The 27284-nt window shown below is 37.3% G+C and overlaps 1 protein-coding gene across 5 annotated transcripts in view; it reads right to left on the bottom strand.

The window, feature by feature from the left end:
• MET (MET proto-oncogene, receptor tyrosine kinase) overlaps nt 1-27284 on the bottom strand; it is a 111041-nt gene that overhangs the window by 23264 nt on the left and 60493 nt on the right. For 4 of the 5 annotated variants that reach the window (XM_061165307.1, XM_061165306.1, XM_061165304.1 and 1 more), the window contains 9 exons: nt 21014-21148; nt 19816-19989; nt 14706-14866; nt 12926-13028; nt 12682-12818; nt 11867-12028; nt 10809-10908; nt 7044-7262; nt 184-330 (listed from right to left, as the gene is read on the bottom strand). In XM_061165307.1, coding sequence (XP_061021290.1) covers nt 184-330; nt 7044-7262; nt 10809-10908; nt 11867-12028; nt 12682-12818; nt 12926-13028; nt 14706-14866; nt 19816-19989; nt 21014-21148 — 1338 coding nt within the window. The remainder of the gene's footprint in view (nt 1-183; nt 331-7043; nt 7263-10808; nt 10909-11866; nt 12029-12681; nt 12819-12925; nt 13029-14705; nt 14867-19815; nt 19990-21013; nt 21149-27284) is intronic. The other variant, XM_061165305.1, reaches the window with a different exon arrangement.

The raw sequence follows: 27284 nt of genomic DNA on the forward strand, positions 1-27284 counted from the left end.
GCTTGGGAAGGAGACAGTGCAGCAAAAACATTACTATTTCTAAAATAACAACTAAGAATCAAGGTGAACTGATGATCTAAAGCCTACACACAAATGAGCTTTAATGATTTATTTTAAGCCTGCAAGTGACATAATTACACTGGCATCTTTATTTACATCATGAGAGGAAAGCAGGAATCCCACCTCTATATTTAGTTCGCTGTTCAATTTCAGCAGGTCATTGGGGACCGTACATAAAACAGCTTCAGAATGTGAGTGTATATTTTCACAGCTCTTATTTCCAACTTTTAACACTTCCCCTTTAACTGCTTCAGGGTCAATATCATTTCCCTGGAAGGAAAAAAAAAAGGAGGTTGTTAACACTTCACAATTTTGAAGGAATGCAAATAATTATGAAGGAATATAAATACACTGCAAACACAGGCCATGTTGTTTATCAAGGCACATGATTATCTGACACTCATTTTCATGGGGATTTGGATGGTTGAAACACAAAGTGACCATTTCAGGGTACTAATTAGTCAGGAATCAGGATCTAGCTTTTCCATCAAATTGGATTTTAGAGAAAAGGAGAGATTCTTGACTCACACCCTTATGTCAAATGATGTCTTTTTCGTAATCAACTTAAAAATGTTTTCGGGGAGTACTGATAGTTGGCAAAAGGGAAATAATTTAGAGATTTAGTTTGAGCTGCCTAATGCAGAGACACTTAGCTCGGGCTTCACTTTTAGAATCACACTGAGAGCTTTATATAAAATACTGATGCCCAGGTCCCATCTCCAGAGATTTTGATGTATGGATCTAAAAGCCAATGCATTTCTTTGGTGTTTGAGTTGGGCAGTTTCTTTTCATCCTTCTTGCACAGTTGAATCCTATACAAAAACGAATCCATTTTTAAAGACATTCCTGTAAGATGCCCTAAGACCCTCATTATGATGACAGCATGATTATATTATTTTGAACAATTATATAGTTACATAAGGACTTTAAAAACATTATTCAATTTGACATATTTAGTTAAATGAAGTCACCATTAGGCATTTAAAATACTACTGTTTTGTTTAAGAAACCAATAATTACCCTCGGGAAAGAAATGAAAACAGAGGTACCATTTCTCATATGAAGACTTAATGAGTATGGTTAGAGTATTTATTAAAAAGCCATTAGTCTGAGGAGAAAGATATCAAAACATAATTGTATTTTTCTGAGGGACAAAGAGCAGCTAGTAACAATGATAGTACTGCTACCTTGTTTTCCACCTTATTTTACATGATCTTTAATACTTGACAAACTAGTCTTACATTGCCTCATATAGGTCTCAATAGAGTGCTAGGTAAGATATCCCAGGAAAAGAAGTTAGAAGAAAATTCTTCTTTCTAACATGAATTTGGAGTTTAAAAAAATGGATATAGACAAACTCTATCCTTATGATACTTCTAGAGGCAGTACGTGTACTTCATTGAACCAGGTCAGCCACACAGGGCAAGCCAATGCAGAAGCACATAAATCTAACAGGTCACCTTGAGGCTTCAAATGACAACTTGTTGGTTAGGACTGAGGAGGGGTAAGGCCCTGGACCACATATTGGAGGGAATTCAGGAAATGACAAAAGAAAGAGATTAAAGAGCTGGAAGGCTTGATTTATGAGGGAATGACTAAAACGTGTCTTGCCCAGCTTAGATAATGACGAAGGCTGGGGGAAGGGATGAACATACTGCATCTACATTTCCAGTACTCCTTCTTTTAGGCTCAGGGTTGCCTAGGATGTTGCATAAAAGCATCTCCAAAACAAAAACAGCAGCATCTCCAAAACAAAAACAGACGGCAAAGCTAAACAACGAAACTCTTTTTTATTTGTGCCTACTAAGAAATGCACAAAGATTAGTGACTTATGTTAGAAATTAATATCAGCTTTGTATGTATAGTGATTATTTTAAAAGTCTACAATCCAAGATAAAAATGTGATACTGGAAGTCCACTACTATATAACAGACAGGACTGAATCAGGAGAAAAAAAAAGAAGGTATAGTCTAGTTTTTGTCATTTAAACATAGCTTTATCAAGCTGTGGAAAAAAATGTGTATGTTTAGAAATTTTATTTACTTTTTCTTATTTAATATTAACTATTATTAAATAGTATAATATAAATAGTAGAACAAAATTGAACTAGCTGACCTTTCAGTCATTATATATAAGGTTTTTTCATTTTTATTTATTTATTTGGCTGTGCACAGACTTAGTTCTGGCATGTGACATCTTTAGTTGTGGCATTCAAACTCTTAAGTGGTAGCACGTGGGATCTAGTTCCCTGATCAGGGATTGAACCTAGGCCTTCTGCATTGGGAATGCAAAGTCTTAGCCACTGGACCACCAGGGAAGTCCAGTAGGTTTTTAAATAAAGCAATATAAAAGGAGATTTCTGGTCTTCAATCCCTTACATACATAGAGCAATCTAGAGTTGTAATTATCTCATTTTATCCTGTAAAGACACTTCCCTGAGGTAGGGATTATTGTCATTACTGCTTTACACATTGAGAACTAAGGTTCAAGAAGAGACTTGGTCTTGAAGTAAATCAATTCTATTTGATACAAAATTAGGCTTCCCTGGTGGCCCTGTGGTAAAGAATCCGCCTGTACTGCAGGGGCTACAGGAGATGCAGGTTTGATCCCGGGGTCAGGAAGATCCCCTGGAGAAGGAAATGGCAACCCATTCCAGTATTCTTGCCTGGAGAATCCCGTGGACAGAGGAGCCTGCTAAGCTACAGTCCATAGGGTTGTAAAGAGTCAGACCCAACTGAAGTGACTTGGCATGCATGCACTGCTTACCATCTACTACTGTATGAGAAAACACTAGTTACTGAGAATATAATGATGAGTAAGAGTTGCTTTTTCTCACTGCAATGTTAAAATGAATACATTTCTGAAGTGAAAAAACTATTACTCCCAATCTGTCATATTAGTATGTCTCTTGCCCTTTCCTCTGCAACTCTGGCCAGGTATGACATGTTTATACCTAGGACTCAGGCCTGGGAACCCATATCTGAGCTGGTTACAGAACAAAGCAGATAGGAGTAAAAGCAGGATTTGAAAAATAGTATCATTACACAAGGGACCTTACAAGTTTTCATGAGTCCAGGTGGCCACAATGTTTGAGTCTGGGCAAGTCAGCTAAGGCCATGCAGGGGGATGGCAATAGGACTCAGCCATGGTTCAGGGGGGTGGGCAGGAGGAAAATCAGTGAGGGGGTGGTACAGGGACATTTATACTTTACTGAGAGAATATGAGCCTCCTCAGGTGGGGAACTAGGGCAAAGAACCTTGATGGAAAGCTTCAAAACTAAGTGTGCAGGACATTAACAGGCACTTGGGAAGAAAAGTTCCCAGGTCATTTGAGAAAAACTGGGGGAACCAAAATTAAACTGGCTTCTTCACTGGCTACATAGGTCAGTAGGATACCCCAGGTGCTGTCTATGAGCCCTGGAAAATGGCTCCCCCTACCCCAGAATGCATATTAAAGTGTATAGCACAAAGAAAAACAGTTGACCCCTGAATAACATAGGGGTTAGGAGTGCCGACCCCTGTGTATTTGAAAATCCACATGTAATTTCACAGTCAGCCCTCTGTATCTGAGGTTCTGAAACCATGCATTCAATCAATGCTGGATTACATAGGACTGTAGTATGTATTTATTGAAAAAAAAAAAAAAACCTGCATGTAAGTTGGACCTGTGCAGTTCAACCTATATTGTTCAAGGGTTAAGTGTCAACTTATGAGTTCCATCAATAGGAATAGGTCTTGACACTGGGCCAAATGACTTCTAAGAAAAGAGCCCTTCATTTCTACCCTGTTATAGACAGAACTGGCCTCACAGTGGTTGTGAATGGGTTTGGGCCTGTAATTCCAGGTACATCAGCCAGAAGTGGGAGGAAGACAAATTCTGGTGGCTCTGGGCAGGAAGTAGACTGAGTTAGCATAGAATGACTCTCCCTTCTAAATCCTTCTAATGCCAAGACACTGACACAGACCTCCATCTGAGCGTGCTCTGAGCTTTGTTATTAGGCTCCTTCCTAGTATCATAGCCCAAGTTCCTGTTCCTTGACTTAGCTGATCTTCCTGCTCTTTTTCATGTTTTAACCAACTTATCCAAACTGAATTTCTGAAGCATCTCTGTTACCATGTATATCAATATGCTTGAGAATATGATAAAGCCCCAGGGCAGTGTCAGGCAGTTCTAGTTCCAGCATTAAATACTGTGCTTCTCTAGTTTCCACAAAATATGAATAAAAAGTCATATAATAGGATAATTAGGAAATATAGGGTTTCTTTTCATCAGAATTGACTTTCAGGTATTTGTAACGAGTTTAGAGCTATTTTACTTAAAGAATTGCATGCACATCTACATACCACATGATAGAAAATTTCCCTATTATGAAAGGTATTTTGGTATATATTAAATGAAAGTTAATATGCAAAGCTTTGTAATGTAGTAGAAAGAAGACCAAATATGGAATCAAGAAATTTGATTGTGAGCCCAAGTTATATTGTTTGCTCCCTACATGACCCAATGACCCAAGACAAATTATCTAATCTTTCTAAACCTCTGTTTACTTATCTATAAAGGGGGACACGACTGAAGCGACTTAGCAGCAGCAGCAGCAAAGGGGGATAATCATCACTGACCTCCCAACCTCATATGTCCACATGAATCTCAAATGAAACAATATTTGTCAAAGTACTGTATTAACTAAAATTTCACAAAAACCTGAGCTGTTGCTGACATGAACACTGTGCCTTCATGTGTACTCCCAAAGAGATGTCTACTTCTGATGACCACTGTCCACACTGGTGCCTAAGCCTTAGATACAAACTACTGCCCACATTTGGGGTTTCTGACTCGTGCTGAGGAAGACAGATCCCTAGTCTCTATTATGTTCTCTTGATCCAAACTTGGCTGACCCTCTTGGCCATAGTGTAATCACTGGGCCAACTACTGACTAAGGCAATTCTCACAACTAGGGCTGGAAACTATCACAATCTCTTTTTAGCCAAATAATTCTACATGCATGGCTGCTTAAGCAGCACAAAACTCTTCCTGGCAAAAAGAAGCAAATCTCACTCTAAACACAATTCTCTCCATAGTACTTTCAACTGATGGAACACAAATATATTTCACATTCATGTTTTGAATGGTAATTGAACATGCACAACATGAAATAAAATAGCACCCTTTCTTTTGCTAAAAACAGTTCACTGCTTGTCCAGAAGAGGCCTTTTCTCTTTTCTTGCTTTATGTTCCTTATTTCAGAGAGGCAGAGGTTTTAATATGGTCAACTTTAGAAACTGATAAAGGGTTAAACTGCTGTGACACAAAGATTCTCGTATAGCTTAGATTTCCTCTTACACATACATAAAATGGAATATGGGAGATGACTGAATCATGACACTCTCAAAATAGTCCCCCTAAACTGTTCCTATTTTCCCCAGATTGCCACTCTGTGACATGACAGGTGCTAGACCTTTGTTAGAGAAAAGAGTCATTCTGTACATAGACAAGAAAAGAAAGTCTCTTGTGTCTATTCCCAGAGACCTCTTGGCCAGGTTGGGAATAGCATTAAAGGCTGAGGATGATGTCAAATCATATTTTTCTTGGTCCAGCAATTTTGTAGGACATTGAATAATGGGTACGTAATTTATAGAAAAAGGAGTTTTCTCCTCCTTGTAAGACTATTAGAAAGGGTAGATAAAGAACCATTATTCTCTAATCCTTCCATGACAGATACAGGAACAGAAAAATAGAATTTATCTGGGTGTAGAAGTATTTGCAAATAAACCTTTGTTTTCATCAAGAAAATCAAATGGAATCTTTGAAATGGCAAACACAGTAATTGTTGAAAGCAAAAGGTCACACTAGATTAATTTTATTGAAAAAAAAAGTGATAAAAGCTCTTTCTCCCTTTCTAAAACTAATTAAAGAAGCAGATGAAAGAACTTTGCTATGGTAAACATGCTGTTCACTGAAGCAGGCTTCCATTTAATTTCATGCTGGGCTTGCTTAATTATTGTGCAAAACACAATTGGGAGGTTAGTAAACTTGTATGAGTGTGAATGTGTACATGGGTTTGGCTGTAGACAAAGTCTTGTTGAAAAAGCAGAATAATTTTAGTAAAAACATACTCTTACCTACATGGAGATGATCTATGGGAATTTATATTACATCTAAACAAGGACTACGCTACTACTTTGTGTTTGTTCATATTTGCATTCAGGCTATCTCTTGGAGGAAAATACTGCATGTCTAAAAACATCATGTTGAAATATAAATATTTTGCTGTTTCTAGAGACTGGGACTATAGATAATTAAAGTTTTGATCATTTTGCCCCTTTTATTACTATTTGAGGTACAAAGGACTGAAGCAATATAAAAGAGTTGTATTCTAGTCTTCGTTCTGCCTCAGTCTGATCACTTGTCAAACCATGTAACCTCTCTGGGGTTTTGGTATTCTTTGTTTGCAACAGGCTGGTTTAGAAAAGGTGATTTGTTATTATCCAATTAAATTATATTTAGAGGCTAATATATTCCTGAGCTAGAGGAAATTCAGCTCCATTTATAAATCAGCTTGGAGATGACCACACCCAGATACAAAAGTCCAAGTATTAGAAGGAAGTACAGAACTACAACTGATGTCTTTACTTTTACGACTCCTACCTTTTATCTTGTAACGAGCACATTTAGGTGTCCAGGGAAATATGTAAGTAACATCGGCAGAAGAATAAATCACAGGCAACTTACTTAAGGGATTTGTGTCCTACATTTACTACTCTTTATTATATACATTAAGAAAGAATTTTTAAATGCTTCATTAAAAAGCAGTCCATGATTATGCATATCTTTTAGTCCTATGTCAAAAGATGTGCTTTTCAGAACTTAGATATTTGCTAATGTAATATAAGATAATGACCAAGCACAACAATTTTATTCACATAGCTATGAAGTCAATTAAGTGCAAGTTGATGATTTAAGAGAGCATTTTAAGCATTTCTTACCTTTATTTCCAGTACATTTTCATTGCCTATTGAGATCATCACTGGCTTTTCAAAAGGCTTAAACACAGGATTATGTACATAAATGAGATCAAAGTATTTGGAATGGATCCCATCTAACATGAAAAAGGCTTTGGTTTTCAGGGGGAGTTGTAGGTTCAGCTGTTGTAGTGAAGGAGTTGTACAGCAGATTATCTCTGAATTAGAGCGATGTTGACATGCCTACAGTAAGACACCAATTATTCACTGTAAACAGAACATAGCTTGACAGCATCAATAGCAACTTTCACATTTCACTGTTTCAGACAATCAATTGAAAATATACACCATATGAAAAAAAACTCCATTTAACTCACTAATGTTGAAGAACACATTTCTGGAAACTTGACGGATGTAAGATTATTTAAACAATCCAGCCTTAAATGAGCTACAAAGCTTCACTTGCTGGGAAGATGTATGCTATTCTAATCTGAAGCTGTCTCTTTCCTCTGTCACTTTATCTTCCTTAAGAAGATAGCACAGTCACCAGGAGGGTGGCTGCTTATGAAACAGCTATTGCAGAGTGGGAAGCTGAACTTTGTGCAATTAAAGTCCTGTTTGCCTCTTAGCTTTACACCAAGCTTTAAGAATTAAGGCAAAGCCCTTACTTGGAAACTCAGTTGCCTCATTTAGAAATTAACATTAAAATGTTATTCACAGTGTGGAATACTACAAGGTAAAGTGCTTTGTCAACTGCCAAGCACCATATGGTTCACACTATAATTAATTATGTAGTAAGATCATCTTATTAGTGTGTTTTAAGCTATCAATTACTGAGTGCCAGGTTCTGTGCAAAATACTTTACAAGGCTGGTGTCATTTAATTCTCACAATAATCCTATGAGGTAGGTGCTAGAGCTTTTTGAGGCTGATATCATCAGACCAGGTCACAAAGCTCTGAGTAGCAAAGTAAAGAACATAAATCCTAGACCACTGGCTCTAAAATTCACATGACTCCCATGCTGTGTGGCTTCTTGTTCACTCTGTATCCTACACTGGTCAAACTTTTCCTATCCTATTTTACAAAGGTTCTGCTATTATTATTTCATGTCCTTTCATCTTTCATTAAAAATTTTCCCCTTTGTAATTCTGATTTATAGAAGTTTGGAAAATGTGGTTTCCTCTTGATTGTGCTTAGATGAAACCAGCAACACAAAGTGGTGCATTTAAGGTTAAATGGTTGCATTTTTCCCCCCAAGGAAAAGACAAACAAGCAACAACATCCCTTAGATTTCCTTTTCTTTGACAAGTAGAGTTGGAGATAAAACAATTACTTATGTCCACAATAGAAAAATACTCAGGATATACAGAAAAAGCACAAAATTGGATATTTGATATTTTATTTTAAAAATAATTTAAAAATTGTCCTATATTGAAAAATGTGTCCTATATGCAGATAAAGAAAAATGATATAGACATAATATGAATAAAATATTATTTAGTTTTGTATCCAATCCATATTACAATGCTAAAAGCTATCCTATGGTCTTGAAAAAAGGAAATGAACAACTTTACTGCTATTACAGTAATTTTCTATGTAACAAGAAATTTGAAAATTAACAAACTTCTGGCTTCTGGGGCATAATGTATGTTAGCAAATTAATACACATTTTGTTAAGAAGGTGATCAATATTTTTATTTTAAAAGATCTGAATTTGTTAGACTGGAAATTTACTCCGGCTGGATCAGTAAATCTAAATCAGACCTGACCAAGAGTTTTTATCTGTTAAATAATGAATGACTTCAATTCATCATGGTCAGCTTCAAATTCTACAAGAAGCAGGCAATATAGAAAGAACACGGGTCTCTTTATGAGATTTTTTTGCAAACAATAGTCAAATAGACCCACTGAATTTTTCATTCCTGTCCAAATTGAATCCATTGTTCTATTGTACTAATATCTTTGTGGCTAAAATAACAAAGTTTACATTTCCAGATATGCAAACAGATAAGATTCTAATCTTCTACTGTTGTTTCAATCTTCTTTGTCATACCTAGGAGGTTTTTAAAAACTACATGATTACAAATGAATGAATGATGTCACGTGTCATCATAATGCTGGTGAGGCAGAGGGAAGAAATCTTAGTCATGGTTTTAATAACGTAAGCTCAGTGTGAATTAGATAAACTAACAATTTATCAGACTTCGACTTTAAAAAGTTGCATGCCAACACCAAAGGGGGTTACTGTTATTTTTATAGGTTAATAAAAAATTGCTATGCTTGGTTGTGGAGAACTGATGTCCTTTAAATTAATAGTGGTGGTATTCTAACTTTGTTTGTGGCCATGTGCAGGGATTGGTTTCAAAGCTCTCTACTTCATATGGGGACTCCCTAGAGTATAATCTCTCAGGAATATTATAACAATCTAATAATACTCTTTAGAGGTGATGCAATGTGGCTGATTGAGAAGGTCAAGAAAAATCTCATTTGAGTTGACCTTATTGTTTGGTGATTTGGCTTGACATTTTTAGCTCCAAATTGGTTTTTGTAATTAAAGCACACTGTGGCCTTAGCCTTCAAGAAATATTGGATGGGAACCTAAAAGGAAGTGCTGTAATTCAATCTATTACCTCCCCAATCAAGACCCTGCCTGAGAGGGGGCACTTAGAAACTTTCATTCTATGTTACATGTACAAGTTTGACTAGATTATGGGTATTTTATATCAAAGAAAGACAACAAAATATATAATCTTCATAAATAACTCCAAACTTCCTATAGTCTGAAGTAAAACTGCCACTTCAAACGTGACCCCAAACTGTCAGAACACAAAATAGGTCAATTTAAGGAGGAATTTAGTTAAATTCTGATAGACCTTGCAAATAAAAGAAAAAAGGTGAAGAAGTGTTACACATCATACCCACTCTAGGACCTAAGTATTTTAATGCTCTTTTTCATTATTTGATAACATGCTAACAAAAGAACAAGAGGCATGGTTAAGAAGGGATATGACAGACAACACCGTACCACGTAGGAAGACATGGATGCTTTGGCAAGATTAAAGGCTTTACCCAGGGGTTTTATTAGACCAAAAAGGTTGATGTTCTATGGGGCATTATAAAAACGGGGATAGGAAAATGTTATGGTTTTAATGTTTGCATCCTCCTCAAATTCATATTTGGAACCCTAATCCCTCACATGATGGTATTTGGAGATGGGGCCTTTGGGAGCTAAGCAGGTCACGAGCGTGAAGTTCTCATGATGGAGTTAGTACACTCATAAGAAGAGACACAAGAGAGCTTGCTTCCTCTTTCTTTCCCCTCCATGTGAGGATACAATGAGAACATAATCAGCTGCAAACCAGGAAGCGGGCCCTTCCCAGAAAGCAAGATCTGCTGGCACCCTCGTCTTGGACTTCCCAACCTTCAGAACTGTGAGAAAAAATAAATGTTTGCCGCGTAAGCCACTCAGTCTATGGTATTTTTGTTATAGAACCCTGAACAGACTAAGACAGAGATGATGTAGTTTGCATTTGTACTGACTGTCTTTAAAAAACACTGCCTCAAGTTGATAATCATTATTTGTGTCTAAACATTATGTGTGAGTGTGTTTTATGTTAGCCTGAGACTAGATATTTTTAGTCATTGAGTTAAAAAAATCCTATTTGACTACCTGCAAGGAAGATAACTAGCAGACATTAAAGGCAAAACTGAAATGTGTCTGGTACCCTGAAAGCTGGCAACAGGCAGAGATGCAGAGCTCTAAGCACAACGATCAAGTGGAGGACTTACCACTGTAAAGTTCCTTCCAGCTTCATGCACATTTATTACCATCCTTAGGATACTAACTGAATTCAGGTTTTTTCCAACACCTGTTATTGTACTCCCACCACTGGCAAAATAAAATAGAAAAACAGCAATAAGAGGTTCTTTCTCTATCAAGTATTTTAAGAGAGAAATGAAATTAAATCACATGTAGTAACTACAAGTTACAGATACAACTGAAGTCAAATGAAATTTCAGTGGTAAATTTTCTTTGGAAATAACTTATTTAACCTGGAAGTATTTTAAAAATTCATTATTTCATGAACTGAAGGAATGAATTTCTCTTTTTATTCATCAAATACACAAAAGAAGTATTTTTTCCTGTCTGAAAAAAATACAAAGAAAAACGAATTTAACTACTGTCGCTAGACTGATAGAAATAACAGAAATAAGGCACACTGAAATGGGTCCAATGAGATACTGATTTAGAGGGAGTCTGGTATTGGCTCAGACAGTAAAGAATCTGCCTGCAATGGGGAGACCTGGATTCGATTCCTGGGTCAGGAATATCCCATAGAGAAGGGAATGGCAACCCAATCCAGTATTCTTGCCTGGAAAATTCCATGGACAGAGGAACCCTGGCAAGCTATAGTCCATGGGATCACAAAGAGTTGGACAGGACTGAGCGATTAACACACTGGTATAGGGAAAAGCTGTGTGTAAAGTAGGCAAGGAAAAATACACTAAAATGGACAGAAAAAGGTGACTCCACTTTTAGGCACTAAGGTTAGTAAAGAATTAAAATGTACATGATATAAGTGCTTACTTAAATACTATGATATACAGTTAAATTGTTTTAATGAAATCTATTTAGACTAGGATAAAATGGCATGAACTAGCATTGATGAAGTCAAATTGTACTCAGAACCTGAATGTAGTTTTCACTCCTGAATTGGAAAGGTATCCTTCAAAAGAAATGCAATAGTATCAAATCCAGAGATACAACTATCTTCCTTTTGACTATTTGGCAGCCAATCATCCTCAAGTTCATTATTTTCTTATATCCATCAGAAACTTTTACTTACCTAACAAAAGATTTGGTGGGATGTATTTCATAGACAATGGGGTCTTCCCGGTAAATGAAGCTGTTCACCTCTCGGTTGGCTAAGTCAATTTTCAATTTAATAGAAAACTCACTTGGAGTGCTTTGGGCTGGGGTATAACATTCGAGAATACTATGTGAAACACTGAACAAAAAATTAAGAAAATGGATCTTCGTTATTAAAGACACACATATATTAGAATTATATCCATAAATCAAAAAGGACATCAGTCAATAGCTCCTAAATGGGAATTTCTAGGGAAAAAAAAAGCTCTTTTCAATGTACGGTGTTTGCATTTGACTAGATCCCAGACTTACCTTTGTTGTAGGCAAGCCATCCAACTTAAAAATATTTGGGATTTTAAGCAATTTTTAAAGTTTTGGTACTTGATTTAAGATTTCCCAACTCCTAAGAAGCAGAAAAGTAACTTCCTAACCTAGTCTCCCTCATGGCTCTCACCACCCCAAAGTGATCTGATCTAATTGTAAATCTTGATGGAAATGTTTATTGTCAATTACCAGAATCTCACAGCTTATAGCATAGGTGGGATACTAAGTATAACAATAAAGAAGGTGGATGGGAAGACAAACTTAAAAGTGGAATTTATAAACCATAAGGGAAGGGTAGAAAAAACAGCAAAAAGGAGTAGAGGGATTTAGGAAGGAAGTTTTTTAAGGTAAGGTCAGTAAATAATAAACATCTTGACTTTTTGCCACAAAAGAACAATATTTTTTTGATTTGTTAGGTACAAATATTAAACCGACTTGACTGATGAAACAAAAGATAAACTGCAACACCTTTTTAAAGTACATGTTTTTCCACCAATTGAAATGTGTCTTGAATTTCCACTGTTTAGGTGCTTTCCAGTTAATGTAAGTAAAGTGCCACCAGTTTTTGGACCATAATTTGGAGAAATACTTGTTATTATAGGATCCTGAGAGATAAAAACAAAATAAAATAACCTGTTAATTTTATAACTCTAAGTAGATTAAGTAATAATTAAATATCCTAGTTCATGAGAAAATGAATGCCTAGACTTACCACATAGGAAAATGTACTATACTGTACTGACCCGCGACTGTTTGAAATAACTATGGACATATTGAAATGTTCATTCATTGCAGGACCAACTGTGCATTTCAACCTGAAAAAGTAAAGTTTTATATGTTGTAAGTCCAAAGGCATTTTCTGGCTTGGGTGTTTTATATTAAGGGTTCTTATCTCCAAATAGTGAGCTGACTACTCTAAATAGCAAGCAGAGTTTCCAGGTAAGCATCAAGACTGAAAATTGTATAGCTCTATTTCTGTACTATTATGCTAAACTTTATATTGACTGTCTTGTATTACTCATACAGACAAAACAGGAAATGTTAAACATCACTGATGTAGAACTCACCAATCGAAAAGTTCATAATAATCTCAGTCTAATCCTATACAATTGTAGGCATAATGTTTGGCATACTTAAAGAAATGGTATTTTGATAGCATATGAAACAACGGGCTGATTACAACTAAGCAGAAATCTCTTCTTCAAAGTATGTCAAAAGATGCATTTTTGTGGTTATACATGTTTATTTAATAACAATAATGATAAAATAACAATAGGCTTTCCATAAAATTATTTTTAAATTAATAATCTTATTATAATACTATAAAGTATAATTTGCTTTATTAAGAAAATGAGGAATAAACTGTGCCTCACTTTTATAGGCTCTAATTTATAAGCAATGAGCAAGAACTTACAAGGGGGATTTCTTGAATGAATTTTTTTGCCATTAAGCTAAACAAGTATGACATTAATGTTTTGGCCTCAGTAAAATAAGATGAGTAGATTTAGATCTTTGCATAACCCTGGAAGGAATTCTACTAGGTATAAAATAACCACTTGAAAGAATAGGTCAAACTATAAAACTTTAAATGTTTGGTTATTGTTACTACATAATTAAAAATTTCTGGGTTCTCTGTTCATTATGGGATTCAGATCTTATAGAAGTTAAAAGTAGGATACAGTAGAACAGGCACAGGTCTTGGATCAAGAGAGCTGAGTTTGAAGGCCTGTTCAGCTCTTATTCTCTGGATTACCTCTACTAATCTATCTTTCTGAACTTCAGTTTCCATCTTTGTAAAATAGGGATAACATTGCTATTTCCTGAGATTTGGGAATGACTACATGAGATACACTCCTTTCTGGCAAACCATTCTAGTATTCTTGCTTGGAGAATTCCATGGACAGACCATGGGGTTGAAAGGAGTCTAATACGACTGAGTGACTAACAACTTTAACTTTTCATTACAGTGTCAAGATCAGCTAAATATAAACTCATCAAAAACAATGAGTCTCAAAACTGTGATACAGCTGCTTCACTACATTTCTGAGATTCAGAAAGTGAATTTAGGAAAGAGGGTCCATATTGAGCTCTTTTCTGATTTTTTTATAGAAAAAACTGTTGGAAACAGTCTCTTTATGGAAGACTTTATTTTATTTTATTTTTTTTTATGGAAGACTTTAGATGGACCAACCCCAACCAGTGCTAATCTTTCAAATCTACCCAGACAATTTCTCAAGCGTTGTTACAAAAATGGTTGAAAAATTCCCAGATGCCAGATTTTTCTTTTCTTCATCTGAGTAAGGTCACTTTCTTCCTCCTTAATCCTGGTGAGTAAATAGTTTTTAAAACAAAATAAATCCACAAGGGGAGTGGTGGACCAAGACATTTTTTAACTCAAGAGATGGACTTTTGGGGCAAGTTTTACAAGTATTCATTCAAAACTAAAACCTGCTTTCCAACCACACCCTGGCCAAGTGTTTTTAGGTCCTTACATGTTTGTCGTGCTCTCACTTAAGGTCAAGGTGCAGCTCTCATTTCCAATGAGAACTCTGGTTTTCTTCAAGTCAAATTTATTATTCCTCTTGAATCCAAAGTCCCAGCCACAAACAGTCAGTGTTGTCCCTCCTTCAAGGGGGGCACTAGTTGGAAAAACCTATAAGGACAATATAGAACTTAAAAAAAAACGAGCACATTGTTATCTTTCATATGTGTGGGAAAAAAACAGACAAAATATGTATCCTCAAAGAATCTGAAATCCTTCTCTTCTCCTGTTATCTAAAGAAATTGAATTTTCACTATAGGAAAAAGGGATACAAATCTCAGAGAATCTGGAACAAACATTAAAACTATCTGTCAGGTTGATGAAACAAGCTGTTTTCAGAAGATTCAGAGATGGGAGAGAGGGCAAATTCAGCCTAGGTGGGGATGAAAGGGCTTTTTGGGATGAAGAAGACATACTTTAGGCCCAAATTTTACATTTTATATAAGCCATACTTTTATATGCTTATATAATCTGGGCCTCCAGATTGAACTCTGATCAAAACTCTTTCATGGGTCCTAGAAGCTGAGCACTGATACATGCCTTGTTCTGAGTACCAGCTGGGTGTGTGCTACATGCATGTTGTTGCTATGATATTCCCCACCCAGAGGAGAAAGTCACACAGTAAAAATACTTCTTTCTGTACCCAGTGTTTTCACGGTTGCATTTAACAGCTATCAGAATATCAGTCACGTATATGGTATTTAATACACATATGCCGTTCATTCATTCACTGCTGCTGCTGCTGCTTAGCCACTTTGGTTGTGTCCGACTCTGTGCGACCCTATGGACTACAGCTTGCACAGCTCCTCTGTCCATGGGATTCTCTAGGCAAGAGTACTGGAGTGGGTTGCCATGCCCTCCTCCAGGGGCTCTTCCCAACCCAGGGATCGAACCTGGGTATCCTGCATTGCAGGCCAGATTCTTTACCACGGAGCCACCAGGGATGCCCCTATTCATTCACTATTTATTTATAAATCATCTGCAATGTGCTAGGCATCAATAAATGAATAATTGAACTTATTTTACTTAATTATTTATTCTTAATTCACATTTATTACTAACTGCCATTTTTTTCCTTTAAATATAGTCACTATTTGATAGATACCAGCTGGTTAGTTAACAAGCTAAAAATGATGTAACATTTAATACAGTCAACAGATTCTGTTCGAAATAGATAAAAGCAGAATTGGAGAGGGCCTCAAGTGTGATCTATATTATAGCAAATGTTTCTAATTATTTCTTTTGGCTTCATTGTATATTACATTTCTAGGATTGACTTATTTACTTCAGGTTCAGTATTAAATAATAATAGGTTCCTTTTATTATTGCAGGCTTATCTTTGGTGTATTAAAAGTAAAACGAATTCATTAATAAAAATTTAGCAACTGTGATACAAGATAGCATTAGGCTCTTATGAAGTTTACAAGACAACTATTTTTAGGCTAAAACTATTAAAACAAAACAAATTTCCATGTTAAAAATAAGCTTCTCCTCAGCAGCTTTGTGACAATTGAGAAAGGAAATGCTCTTTTGGGGGGACATATTGTAAATTGTGCTGTAAAGTACAATGGTGGGAAAACAGCACTGCTATACAGGCAACTCAAAAATCAGTAAAGGTATTTGCTAAAGACTAGTTAGTGAAAGTTCATGCACTGGAGAAGGAAATGGCAACCCACTCCAGCGTTCTCGCCTGGAGAATCCCAGGGATGGGGGAGCCTGGTGGGCTGCCGTCTGTGGGATCGCACAGGGTTGGACACGACTGAAGTGACTTAGCAGCAGCAGAGGCAGCAGTTAGTGAAACTGTAAAAGTGATTCTTTTACACTTTAGAAGAGCTTTTAGCAAAATTCAAATCTGCAAATGTTACCATCCCTCCCAAGCAAATAATCGCAAACCAACGTCATGCCCTTGTTGTCAAACCCCTGTAAAAGTCTTAGCCTAATGCCTTTATATAGCTACTTTACCCATGAAATCCATTATACAGTTGTGCCTTTCATGAAAACTTAGCTCGTCCATGTCTAGCCAATGAGAATTGCTAGAAAAAAAATCTTTTTATTATTATGTTAGAAATTCAGTGGGAGAGAAAAAGACATCTAACCCTCCAGGGCTCTCTTCAGCCTGAGGCAGTTACACAGCTGCTATTTCCTCTTTTAATGAGGAGTCTTCCCCACTGAAAACAGCTGCCTAAGGCTGACGTTGGCCTGATCCCACTGCCTAGATCTCCCCTTTCTATGTAAAAACTGAAGTCTGTCACTCCACATTCATCAACGTCACTTTCTATATAAGACAAAGGGATTGTGTGATGATTTCAGAAAAGACACTGAGAATTGTTCAATTGGTGTGCTGGCAACAGACATGGGTGCTATTAATATAAAACCTCTGTGAGATCACCAGGATTGGAAAGGCCAGCTCTTCTTAGCTTTTCTCTCCTGGCTGAAAATTAGAGGCAGGCAACTGAGCTTTTCTGCCTTAGCTTACGGGGTAACGTTCACTCTTCCGGGGGAAAAGGAAAGACACAGTCTTGGACTACACACCCTGGGACAGACCCAACAATGGGCTGGCAAACTGTGTTATCCTGAGGGTAGAGAAACTCTGTGAGGAGGAAATGAGTGTACAGCATAAAGCCACAGAGGCTGGATCTGGATAGGGTAGAAATAGCCACAAAAATACTATTGTCCTTACACAGGTGAAAATGATTTAAATGATCATGTTTTCAAAACCCATCAGGATAATACATGAGAAAATTAAAATAACAACAACAATCTTGGAAAATTAAAATCTGTCTCTTCAGTAAATGTCACAAATATATTGGTGGCAGTGTACCGCAGACAAGAGATAAAATATCTCATGTCCCTCATAAGATATCACTGCTGCTTCTTATCTGAGTCTTCTGATCAATTAATAAACTGTTTTACTGTCTCACGGGACTGAACTCTAATCCTACAAGATATGACAATTTTATCTTAATAAATTCAGAATATATTGGAAAGTACTCTTTCTTTTCTGAAGCATTTTTCATTGCTCTTTAAGTGCAAGATCAGATAACATGTTTGAAACAAAATAATGGGCTTGCACTCCTGAAATATTTCATACGTGGAACTGCAGAGAATCTCAGCCACTGAACATCATGTACCTTGAAAAGCAGGTTGACTTACATTTATAGGAAAGTGAAACTCTACACATTAGCTGGGTTTTGTGCCTGCAGCATTTAAGACAGATAAGAAAAAGATGAATAATCTGTCTTACTCTTTGCAGTAAGAATGCTAAATGTCATGCTCTAGTGCAGCATGAAATCTTCCTAACAACTATGAACCAAAAGGGATTTATGGACTCAGCTGCATTACTTTCTTTCTAACCGTACAGCCCGAGCCTCAGTGAATGGTGCGTGATACAACCCAACCTTTTAAAAATTTCCAGTTAGAGTGCTGGAGTTAGGGACGGTGGAGGAGGGGAGATTCAAATGTTATGAGAGAGTCTCTGGTTCCAGAAAATTCTAAAATATTTATTGTTTTTAACCATTTTAATGTAACTTTCATTAATATTAATAACAAAAGGTGGTAAACTGGTCAAAGTTAGATGTTTCATTTGTACAGGTTCTCAACCTGCTCTTTATTTAAAACAGCAGGTTGATTGTTTTTGAAATGAAACTGTTGTGATTTAATTGCACATGCATACGTGCACACACACACACACACACACACTCCCCATACCTTTCAGCGAATAGCTGCATTCGGATTCCTGGTGTCTCAAACTGCCAAAGCTATGTTTTTTTAAAAGTATAAAACTGCATGTGGTTTTAAAAGTGTATTAAACACACAAACAAAAAGTGCATAAACATTACAGATTTAAATTTGTTGTAATATCTTCTCATTTATTCTCTAGCTGATCAAGCTGAGGCTTAATAATTGTGTCACACCTAACAGAAAATGATTTGGTTTAAAACCCAGTCACCCAGTACAAATCTTTGCCCAAACCGTAGCTAAATGAAAACAGCCATGTGCTTGGGGGCAGATCCTGTTTTAACTTGCACACTCTGTTTACTTGGGCTTGAACCAGGCGACCGACCAAGATCTTTAACTTGATTCTTTCACATGCATCATTTATTATTACCAAAGTCCAACTGTTCCACATGCAGGCAGAGAAAACACATACTGAGTCCTTACCAGGTTAGTAGCTTCAAGCAAAATGTGTTTGAATCAAGAAAGAAATTTTTACAAATTGCCATGGAGATTTTCAGAGCACCAAATACATGCTTAAGCATAACAAAGCAAGAGAGAGAGTGTGTGTCTACAATATCATGGTCGAAGTCCACTGCTAGAAGCTCAGTTCTCTAAGAGCAGGAGGCACTTTTGTCTTGTTTGGGAATTGTCCCCCCAGTGTCTAGAAGAGAGCCAGCTGTGTGGTAGGCACCCAATAAATGTTTCTGGAATGAATTAAAGAATGAATTGGCTTGCAGAGTATAGAGGTTAGTGAGGTTATCAGCTGTGTCTTTACTTCTCCTCCACGAACTTTGAGAGAAGGCATACAGCTACCAATGTGTCCGCCATCCACTTGCCTCCTAACTGATGAAACAGCCACCGTCTGTGTGTTAGAAGGAACAAAACCCCCGGTTTGCCTGCTCCAGCATGGAGCTCTTGGACCTCTAGCTTGCACGGTCCAGGTTAGGGTTCTGTGTTATGATGACTAGATCCCTATGTATGATGGAGGCTTATGTCTGGGCACCTGGTAGATAAAGTAGCTGGTGAGGAATCAGAATGGGCAGGTAAGAAGGGAACAGGTCCCAGTGTGAGGAAACGCGGAGCAGTGTTGCTCTCTAGCCACTACTCTTTTATTCACGTATCTGCTTAGGGAGAGAACTGCCCAAGGAGAGTGTGAAGCAAGCACTTCAAGTGCAGGGTCCAGGGGCTTGTGTCCAAAGACACCCTAAAGGGAGAACCTGGAAGGAGGTGGTGCTTCGGCTGATGCCTCACAGACAAATGAATACTTTGATTTTTGAATTTTTTAATCCACGGGATTTATGCTTTCCAAAACAAAACACATACGACAGTTGACAGACTCTTACCTTGTAGATTGTTGGCAGACAGGTCTCTTGAGTCCACGTTCCACTGGGGCATTCCTCCAGTCGCACACATTTATCACGGCACCAGCCACACTGCACAAAGGAAGGGGCGGAGAGGCACTGACTGCAGGACTGGAAATGCTCACAGCCCAGGCCATTCAGTGGGATCTTGGTGATCTGTGAAGACAAGTGATGGAAAGAGCTTCCAGAGGGGGGTTTTGCTTGCTTATTAAATAAAAACTAAGTACATCAAAGATACATATAAATATAATTTTACAGAGTCTAACAGAGATGCCACTTATGTGCGCACATCATGTAATAATGCTAATGTGATTAAACTTAAAAAAATTTTTTTCCTTCCCTCCACTTTTGGCATATATGTGATAAAAGTAACTATTACTGTCCAGTGAACACAAGCATTATCACCAATGTCAGAGGTTCTATTTAGTGGCGACAGTGAGATGATTTTACTTTTTAAAAAATCTTTTATTGAAGTATAGTTGATTTACAATGTTGTATTAGTTTCTGCTATATAACAAAGTGAATCAGTTATACATACACATTTATCCACTCTTTTTTGATTTTGTTCTCATACAGGTCATTATAGATTATTGAGTAGAGTTCCCTGTGTTATATAATAGGTCCTTATTACTTATCTATTTTATTTGTAGTAGTGTATATATGTCAGACCCAATCTCCCAATTTATCCCTCCCCTGCTGAGATGATTTTAAAATAACAAGAGAGTATAATTTAAGCTGCTGGAAAACACACTTGAACCTCTGGGAAATTCTAAGTAAGGTTACATATCATTCTGGCATCAAAATGCACCTCCTCTCAGGGAAAAGGGATTACTGACCAGCAAAATCTCTTCCAACGTACACTTCAGGAGTTATCTGCCTGCACTAGAATTCTGCCCTTAGGACTGTAATTCTCATTTTGTGTGTTTGTCTTTCTCATTGAGAAATATAGGACAAAAGGAGAAGTTTACCTCATGAACACGACCTCCCATAGGTCCAATTTTCCCCAAGTAAAAATTTAACTTGATTTTAGGAGATGTCTGGAATACTCAGGAAAGAGCTTCATAGAAAAGAGGTAAATCCAGATGAAGGGAGAAGTTAAAAAGGACCAGATGACACTGGCTGTAAATATCCACTCAGGAGGAACCACATTGATGGAACCTTCCTAAGGAACAGGGCTTACCTTTTTCCCTGTGACAACCAGTGTATAGCCATTCTGGTTTAGTGGGTGCTCCACAATCACTTCTGGAGACACAGGGTGGGAATCCAGGCGAAAATTCACGTGGGGAGTTAATGATCCTGATCGAGAAACCACAACCTGAGAAACAAAGCAGAAAGCACTCTTAATCCAACAGTCCAACAAGCTCAGTTTAAATACACTATCAGGGGAGAACGTGGATGATAATGGTAATACCAGATTAGATGAGCTCATGGATGTTTGAACGATATGCCCAACAGCTTACTGCACTGTAAATCAATACATCTTCTAATCTCCTGCCTTGAAGACAATTTATCTAAACCCCCAAGACAGAGTTTTGCCTATGATCTTTTAATGATTTCTAGGAAAGGAGCTCTTCCAGCCAATCAGCCAGCATGTGCAGACACATCTTCACCATTGTACTGGGAACTGGAGGAGCCAAAACTCACCCCAGAAGACCTCACTTATGCTACAAGGATTCTGGATTATTTTAAAATCTATCCTCCTGACCCTCCCACCGGGCAGCTTCTCTTGACCTTCCGGAAAGTGTAGTGAACAGGGAGTCTAGAGACCTGGATCTGGTTCCAGCTTTGCTACCTTTTAGCCATATTTATAGATCTTTTGAGGTTGAAATAGGCCCTCAGATAACTTTGAAATGATGTGCTGTCATTTCTTATAAACCATTGTCCCATCGTACATTATTACTTAGACTATAAATAAGGTTCTGTTTCTTGGCCTGGTTTTATAAGACCTGATGGTTTTAACAATGTCTTAGGAGATTTGATGAGTGGTGTCATTCTTGCTGTCAGGTATTTCTAATTTGGGATGGTTCTCAGCTATAAAATTTCCATCAGTCCAGTCGCTAGAACCCAGTAATAATGAAGTCCAGGCATAAGATCAGAAGAAGGTGAACACTCAGACTACAGGAGAGCTTAGACTGTGAGGCAAGCAGAAGTAACGCCATCGCAGGCAGCTTAGATTAGGAGTAGGCCTTCCTACTTCTGGGTGGTAAGATTATCAGGCCACCTGGATACAACCAATTAGCTTTCGCTTAACACTGACCGCTGTTTGCCAATTAGGAAATTAGGAATGGGGCGGAAACCCCCGGGAAAGCCCCACGCACTCGAAAGTTTTGAACAATGAAATTGCTTTGCAAACGTGTAACCAATCCGCTTAAACTAACTACCAACAGCGTGTGCTCACCCTATAAATTTGTGTAACAGCTTGGGCTCGGGGCTCTCTGACCCTGCACCACTGCGTTGGATGCGGCAAGAGCCCTGAGTCGAGTCAGTAATAAACTTCCCTTTTTGCGAGTTGCATTGTCTTGGAAGCCTTCTCTCTTCCCGCTCGGGGATTCGGACATCGGGCATAACAAGACGCATTCTCATTCTTAAACAGGCCATAACGTTCTATCTTCAGGAGGGTGCAAAATGCTGAGCATAGCTCTGGGCTTGAAACTAACTTTATGAAATTGCTTGACACCCAAATACCCTTTCATGTTTCACTGAAAGGGTATTTGTTTGCCATGTTTGAATCATGGGACAAATGTGGGCATCTGTGAAATTGAGATTAAATAATAAACCACTTCTACTTCAGCTTTCTTATCCATAAAATGGGAATGAACTGCTTAGTACTCTAACAAACACACAACATAAAAATGTTTTGGGGAACCAGGAGTAAATTTTTTCTTCAGTACAATAAAGGAGCTATTTACCCTGAAACAATTTGGGAAGATTCCCAAAATCCCTCATTTGCTCCCACAGAGTGGATTATTGATAGAGAAACGAACCAAGTTCACACAGATCTGTAAAAGTTAAACACCATGACATTGTTTTTTCAAACATTTGCTCTACACCAAACACTCAACACGTTCAAAACAACTTCATTAAGCAGGGTGGCTGTATTTGCAGAGAAGTTAAGTGATGGATCGAAGGTCATTTGGTTGGAACAGGAAAGAATGGAAACTACTATTATCCCTAAATTTAGGGCCAAATAGTTATTTGTGACTTTTGTAGGGAATGCAAAAAAATTCAGTTACCAGTCCTACCTCCCGCTGGTGCTGGTTTCAAGCAGAATACCAGAACACCAGATGTCTAAGTCTTCTATAGCAAATTATTTCAGTTAACCAATTTTTTCTATCTTGACTTACTTCTGCTGCTCATCACCTCTTGTTTTTCCTACCCCTCTTGCTCCCCTGCTCCCCATTTTAAAAAATATTTCTCTGATTGTTGTCAATCACTTCAAACTGCAAAGGGAAAAAAATTCCTTTTCTCACACACAAGTAAAAACCAAAACAACATATTAGCCTCTTTTAATAATCTGATTCTGTTCTCTGCCTCATTCTGTGCTTTCTGCTTCACTGGAGATTATTCATCCTTCTGAACCTTCCTATAGATATTTGAATTTTGTGTCTGTCTCTCTTATACCTTCCATTCTATTCAGACCTCCTACATAACGATCAGCTCCTACTTTTTTCTCCTATCTTTTTGATCTCTTTAATATCATTTCCCATATCTATAATAAGCAATCTCTTCTTAATTTAATAGGTCATCATCTTTGACTTTGGGCTTCCCTGGTGGCTCAGACGGTAAAGAATCCACTGGTAGTGCAGGAGACCTGGGTTTGATCCCTGGGTTGGGAAGATCTCCTGGAGAAGGGAATGGCTATCCACTCCAGTATTCTTGCCTGGAGAAATCCATGAAGAGAGGAGCCTGGCAGGCTACAGTCCATGGAGTCCCAAAGAGTCAGAGACGACTCAGCGACTAACACTTACCCTTGACTTTATCAAATATCTGAAGCCCATTCAAATATCCATTTCCCAGAAAGAATTAATATTTCTCTTTTCATAAAGATGCTCTTTGCACCGCTGAAACTTGGATAGATTGATTTGGTTCATTATCTGTTAAGACTCTTTATCTGGAGAACACCGTATATGATGGGTACTGAGCCAGGCATTGTATTAAGTGCTTTAAACAGGTATTTTGTTTCACAATAAGCCTACAGGGTAGGTACTATTATTTTCCACAAAGAAAATATGATAGATAATTTTAGCTAGAAAATACAAGTCAGGTTTCCAAGGAACTTTCTCTCATGCCAGAAACTGTTTGCTTGACCTCTTCTTAAACACTCAAATATACTCTTGGAGCACCAGAGTAAACACCAATAAAAAACTTCAACTCTGAGCTCCCAAGAGCCACTTGTGAGTCAAAGCATTAAGACAAATTTCACAATATGTTTGCCTTGCCAAATACTCCTTGTTTTAGTAATCTTGGCCGCACAAGTTAAGTGTGCCTAAAGAGAAAGACTCCACATCTAAATAGTTTCTGATAGCACAGAGGAAATGTTATTAGCACAGCCGACAAGTTCAACTTTTGATCATGAACTAGGATGAGTGTGGCTTGGTATAAAAAATGAGATGAAACAGAGAAGACAGGAAGGCTGGGGAAAAGTGAGATGACTGCCTGGAGTTTCAAGCAGAGATCATGTCACAGATGCAAATACCTTTTCAGTTGATCATTAGCCCTTTCTCTGAAAGGATACCTATTGCTATAAAATGCCATGAATGCATTTCTATCATTAACTCCTCACCTTCTCTTCTTGCCAAAATTCTAAGTAATTGGGTAACCACTTTAACTCTCAAAACACTCCTGAAGCAATGTTTGCAAGAAATAAGGAGTTCCTTTTGGTTGTCATGGAGATATTTCTAAGGACAGAACAAAGTCCAGCATTTAAATTTAATTCTTATGATAAATCACCTGGTAGTTTTAGAACAATTAGTAAGAAATAGAAGACCAGCAATTATATTTTGAGTTTCTACTGTGTTGACAATTAATGCTCTATAAATGGGATCCCACAGAGTTCTCTTGCCCTCTTTCCACCATGTGAGTACACAGCAATCTGGACCAGGAAGCAGACTCTCACTAGACACCACATCTGCTGGCACCTTGATTTTGGAATTCCCAGCCTACAGAATTCTGAGAAATAAATGTTTGTTTTTTAAAGCCACCTAGTATGTTAATTTGTTACAGCAGCCCAAACTGACTAAAACACCAGCAATAGGTTTATATCTTAAGTATGTGAAAGAAATTGATATTTGTCTAGAAAGGAATCAGATACGAAGAGCTTTGTTTCAACCAAGGTAAACACTGAGCTTTCTAGAACTAAAAAAATGAAACATAAGAAGTGGAAATCGCTGATTGGTGCTGACAACTTAAAATTAGAAGTATTAAGACAAAGTACCAGGCAGCAAAAGTTGAATTAAATGAAACTTTGCTTTGTTCTGTCACTCTTTTTGGTAAACAGGCACAAGTGTTTCTCTACCAACCTGACACTACAAAGGCCAGGATATGTACAAATAGCAATTTTCTTTATGATTATAACATCAATGTGTGTGTCTCAACATTTTGAAATGAGTCAAAGTGAGTCAAAATGAGTCAAGACCAAATTGAGACCAAGCATCTAAGAAATAAATAAGCTAGTAAATTTGTAACAATTTTAAAAATCCAAAACTTTCAAATCAGTATTTCAAATATAATGACTACAGGATTAGTCAATCTATACACAGAGTATATCTATCTGAATTTCAAAAAGGCTAATGATAAATATATTTCATTTTAAAATGACTCTCTATTTCTTTTAAGTAAGCACCTAAATAAGAAATTCCAGTTATTCCCTGCTACTAAAAAAAAAAAAGGTTAGCATTTTCCAATGTTTCAAATATTTATGATGTTTTAAATTTCTATACTATAACAATTTATAAGATGTATGTATTTCAAGATCATGCATTAATTCATTTTAGGAGACTATATACAAACTAGGCTTAATTTTTTGCTATGGACATAACTCTGTAATTATTATTTACAATAGATGTTTTTTTCCTCACAGAAGAAATCTCAGAATCCATGAAACATATTTTCTTTTAAAGAAATACACCAAAGTTACTGTTCTTTATAGAAGTAAATAAATTGATGATGTATGCCTTAAAAAAAAAGGCAGATGATATTTTTATTTGGTCATTTTATAAAAGAGATAGGTAAGTCAGCAATCTCTGAAGAGAATGTGGAAGTTCAGACTTCGTTTGGCTGTGTCCCTACAGGCTGCTCACAGGATTGATGAGTTGATGATCTGTGTCTACATAGTCTAAAATAGCAGTAATCCCAAATGTAACATGCTGCAGGCTTCAACACAAAGCACTGAAATACCATGATGGTGGCACAGGAACCGAAGGAATTTGGAGACAGGAGGTCAATAAATAAATTGATTCTTCTTAGTGGAAGTGAGTAATTACTCTCAGGTTCACTGATTACTAACAGAATCCTTTAGGTAATGGTTCTAAGTGATGACCATGAGCTAAGGATGTCTTTTGAGGTGATTCCTACCTCTTGAACTTTCTTGCTTAAGACCAACCAGTCCAGTTAAGAGAAAAGGGCTTATGGGTGGTAACAGCATCACAGAAAGGGGGATGGGGGAAGAGAAGGATGATACCAAAGAATCTAATGACATCTATGACAGCGCTCAGGCAGTGGCCACTGTATGCAGACAAGCCAGTGAATGTGGAGATGAACTTGCAAAAAGTCTGGAAAGTGCGTATCCACCCCTACCCCATCCCCATCCACTCACGCTCCCTGGCCTGACAGTCATGCACAAATATTTTAATAGCAATGCTTGCATCTAGAGATTAAAGGCCTTATATAAGTGCTGTAAAAAAAAAAATCAAGCAAGCATTGTTTTTGGATGTAGATTAGACGAGGAGCTCAGAAGGGGAGATGTGGGCAATCCCTGTGATTAGTCCTGTGATCTTCATGAGTATCCCGCTTCCCTCTCCCACGTAGCCCTGCACTCTGTGCTCATGTTCTCCAGCCTTGTTCTTTTCTACATCCCCACCCCCTCCACAACTTGTAAGAAGCCCTGTTCTTACTGTTTACTTACACTATCTCCAACATTGTTTATCATATTATTTTACTTCAAAGCATCCCAAGAGAGCAATCACACAAATAAAAACTGTTTTTGAAATCTAGATCTACATTGACATGGCTCTACAGATAGACTTGAATATATGTACACATTAGTATATTTAGACATAGCTGCACCTGTATGAGATAAGTTACATGCTTAAATGTTAGAAACATGTCAAAAATGTCTTTTCTTCCATACATATAATATTGTTAGCTAAACAATATAAGTCTTGCTAATCAAATAACCACTGTGAAATACCTGATTCACTTTGCACCCAACAGCTGGAGCTGAAGCTTGTATT

Source organism: Dama dama, chromosome 18, assembly GCF_033118175.1.
Source record: "Dama dama isolate Ldn47 chromosome 18, ASM3311817v1, whole genome shotgun sequence".
Lineage (NCBI taxonomy): Eukaryota > Metazoa > Chordata > Mammalia > Artiodactyla > Cervidae > Dama > Dama dama.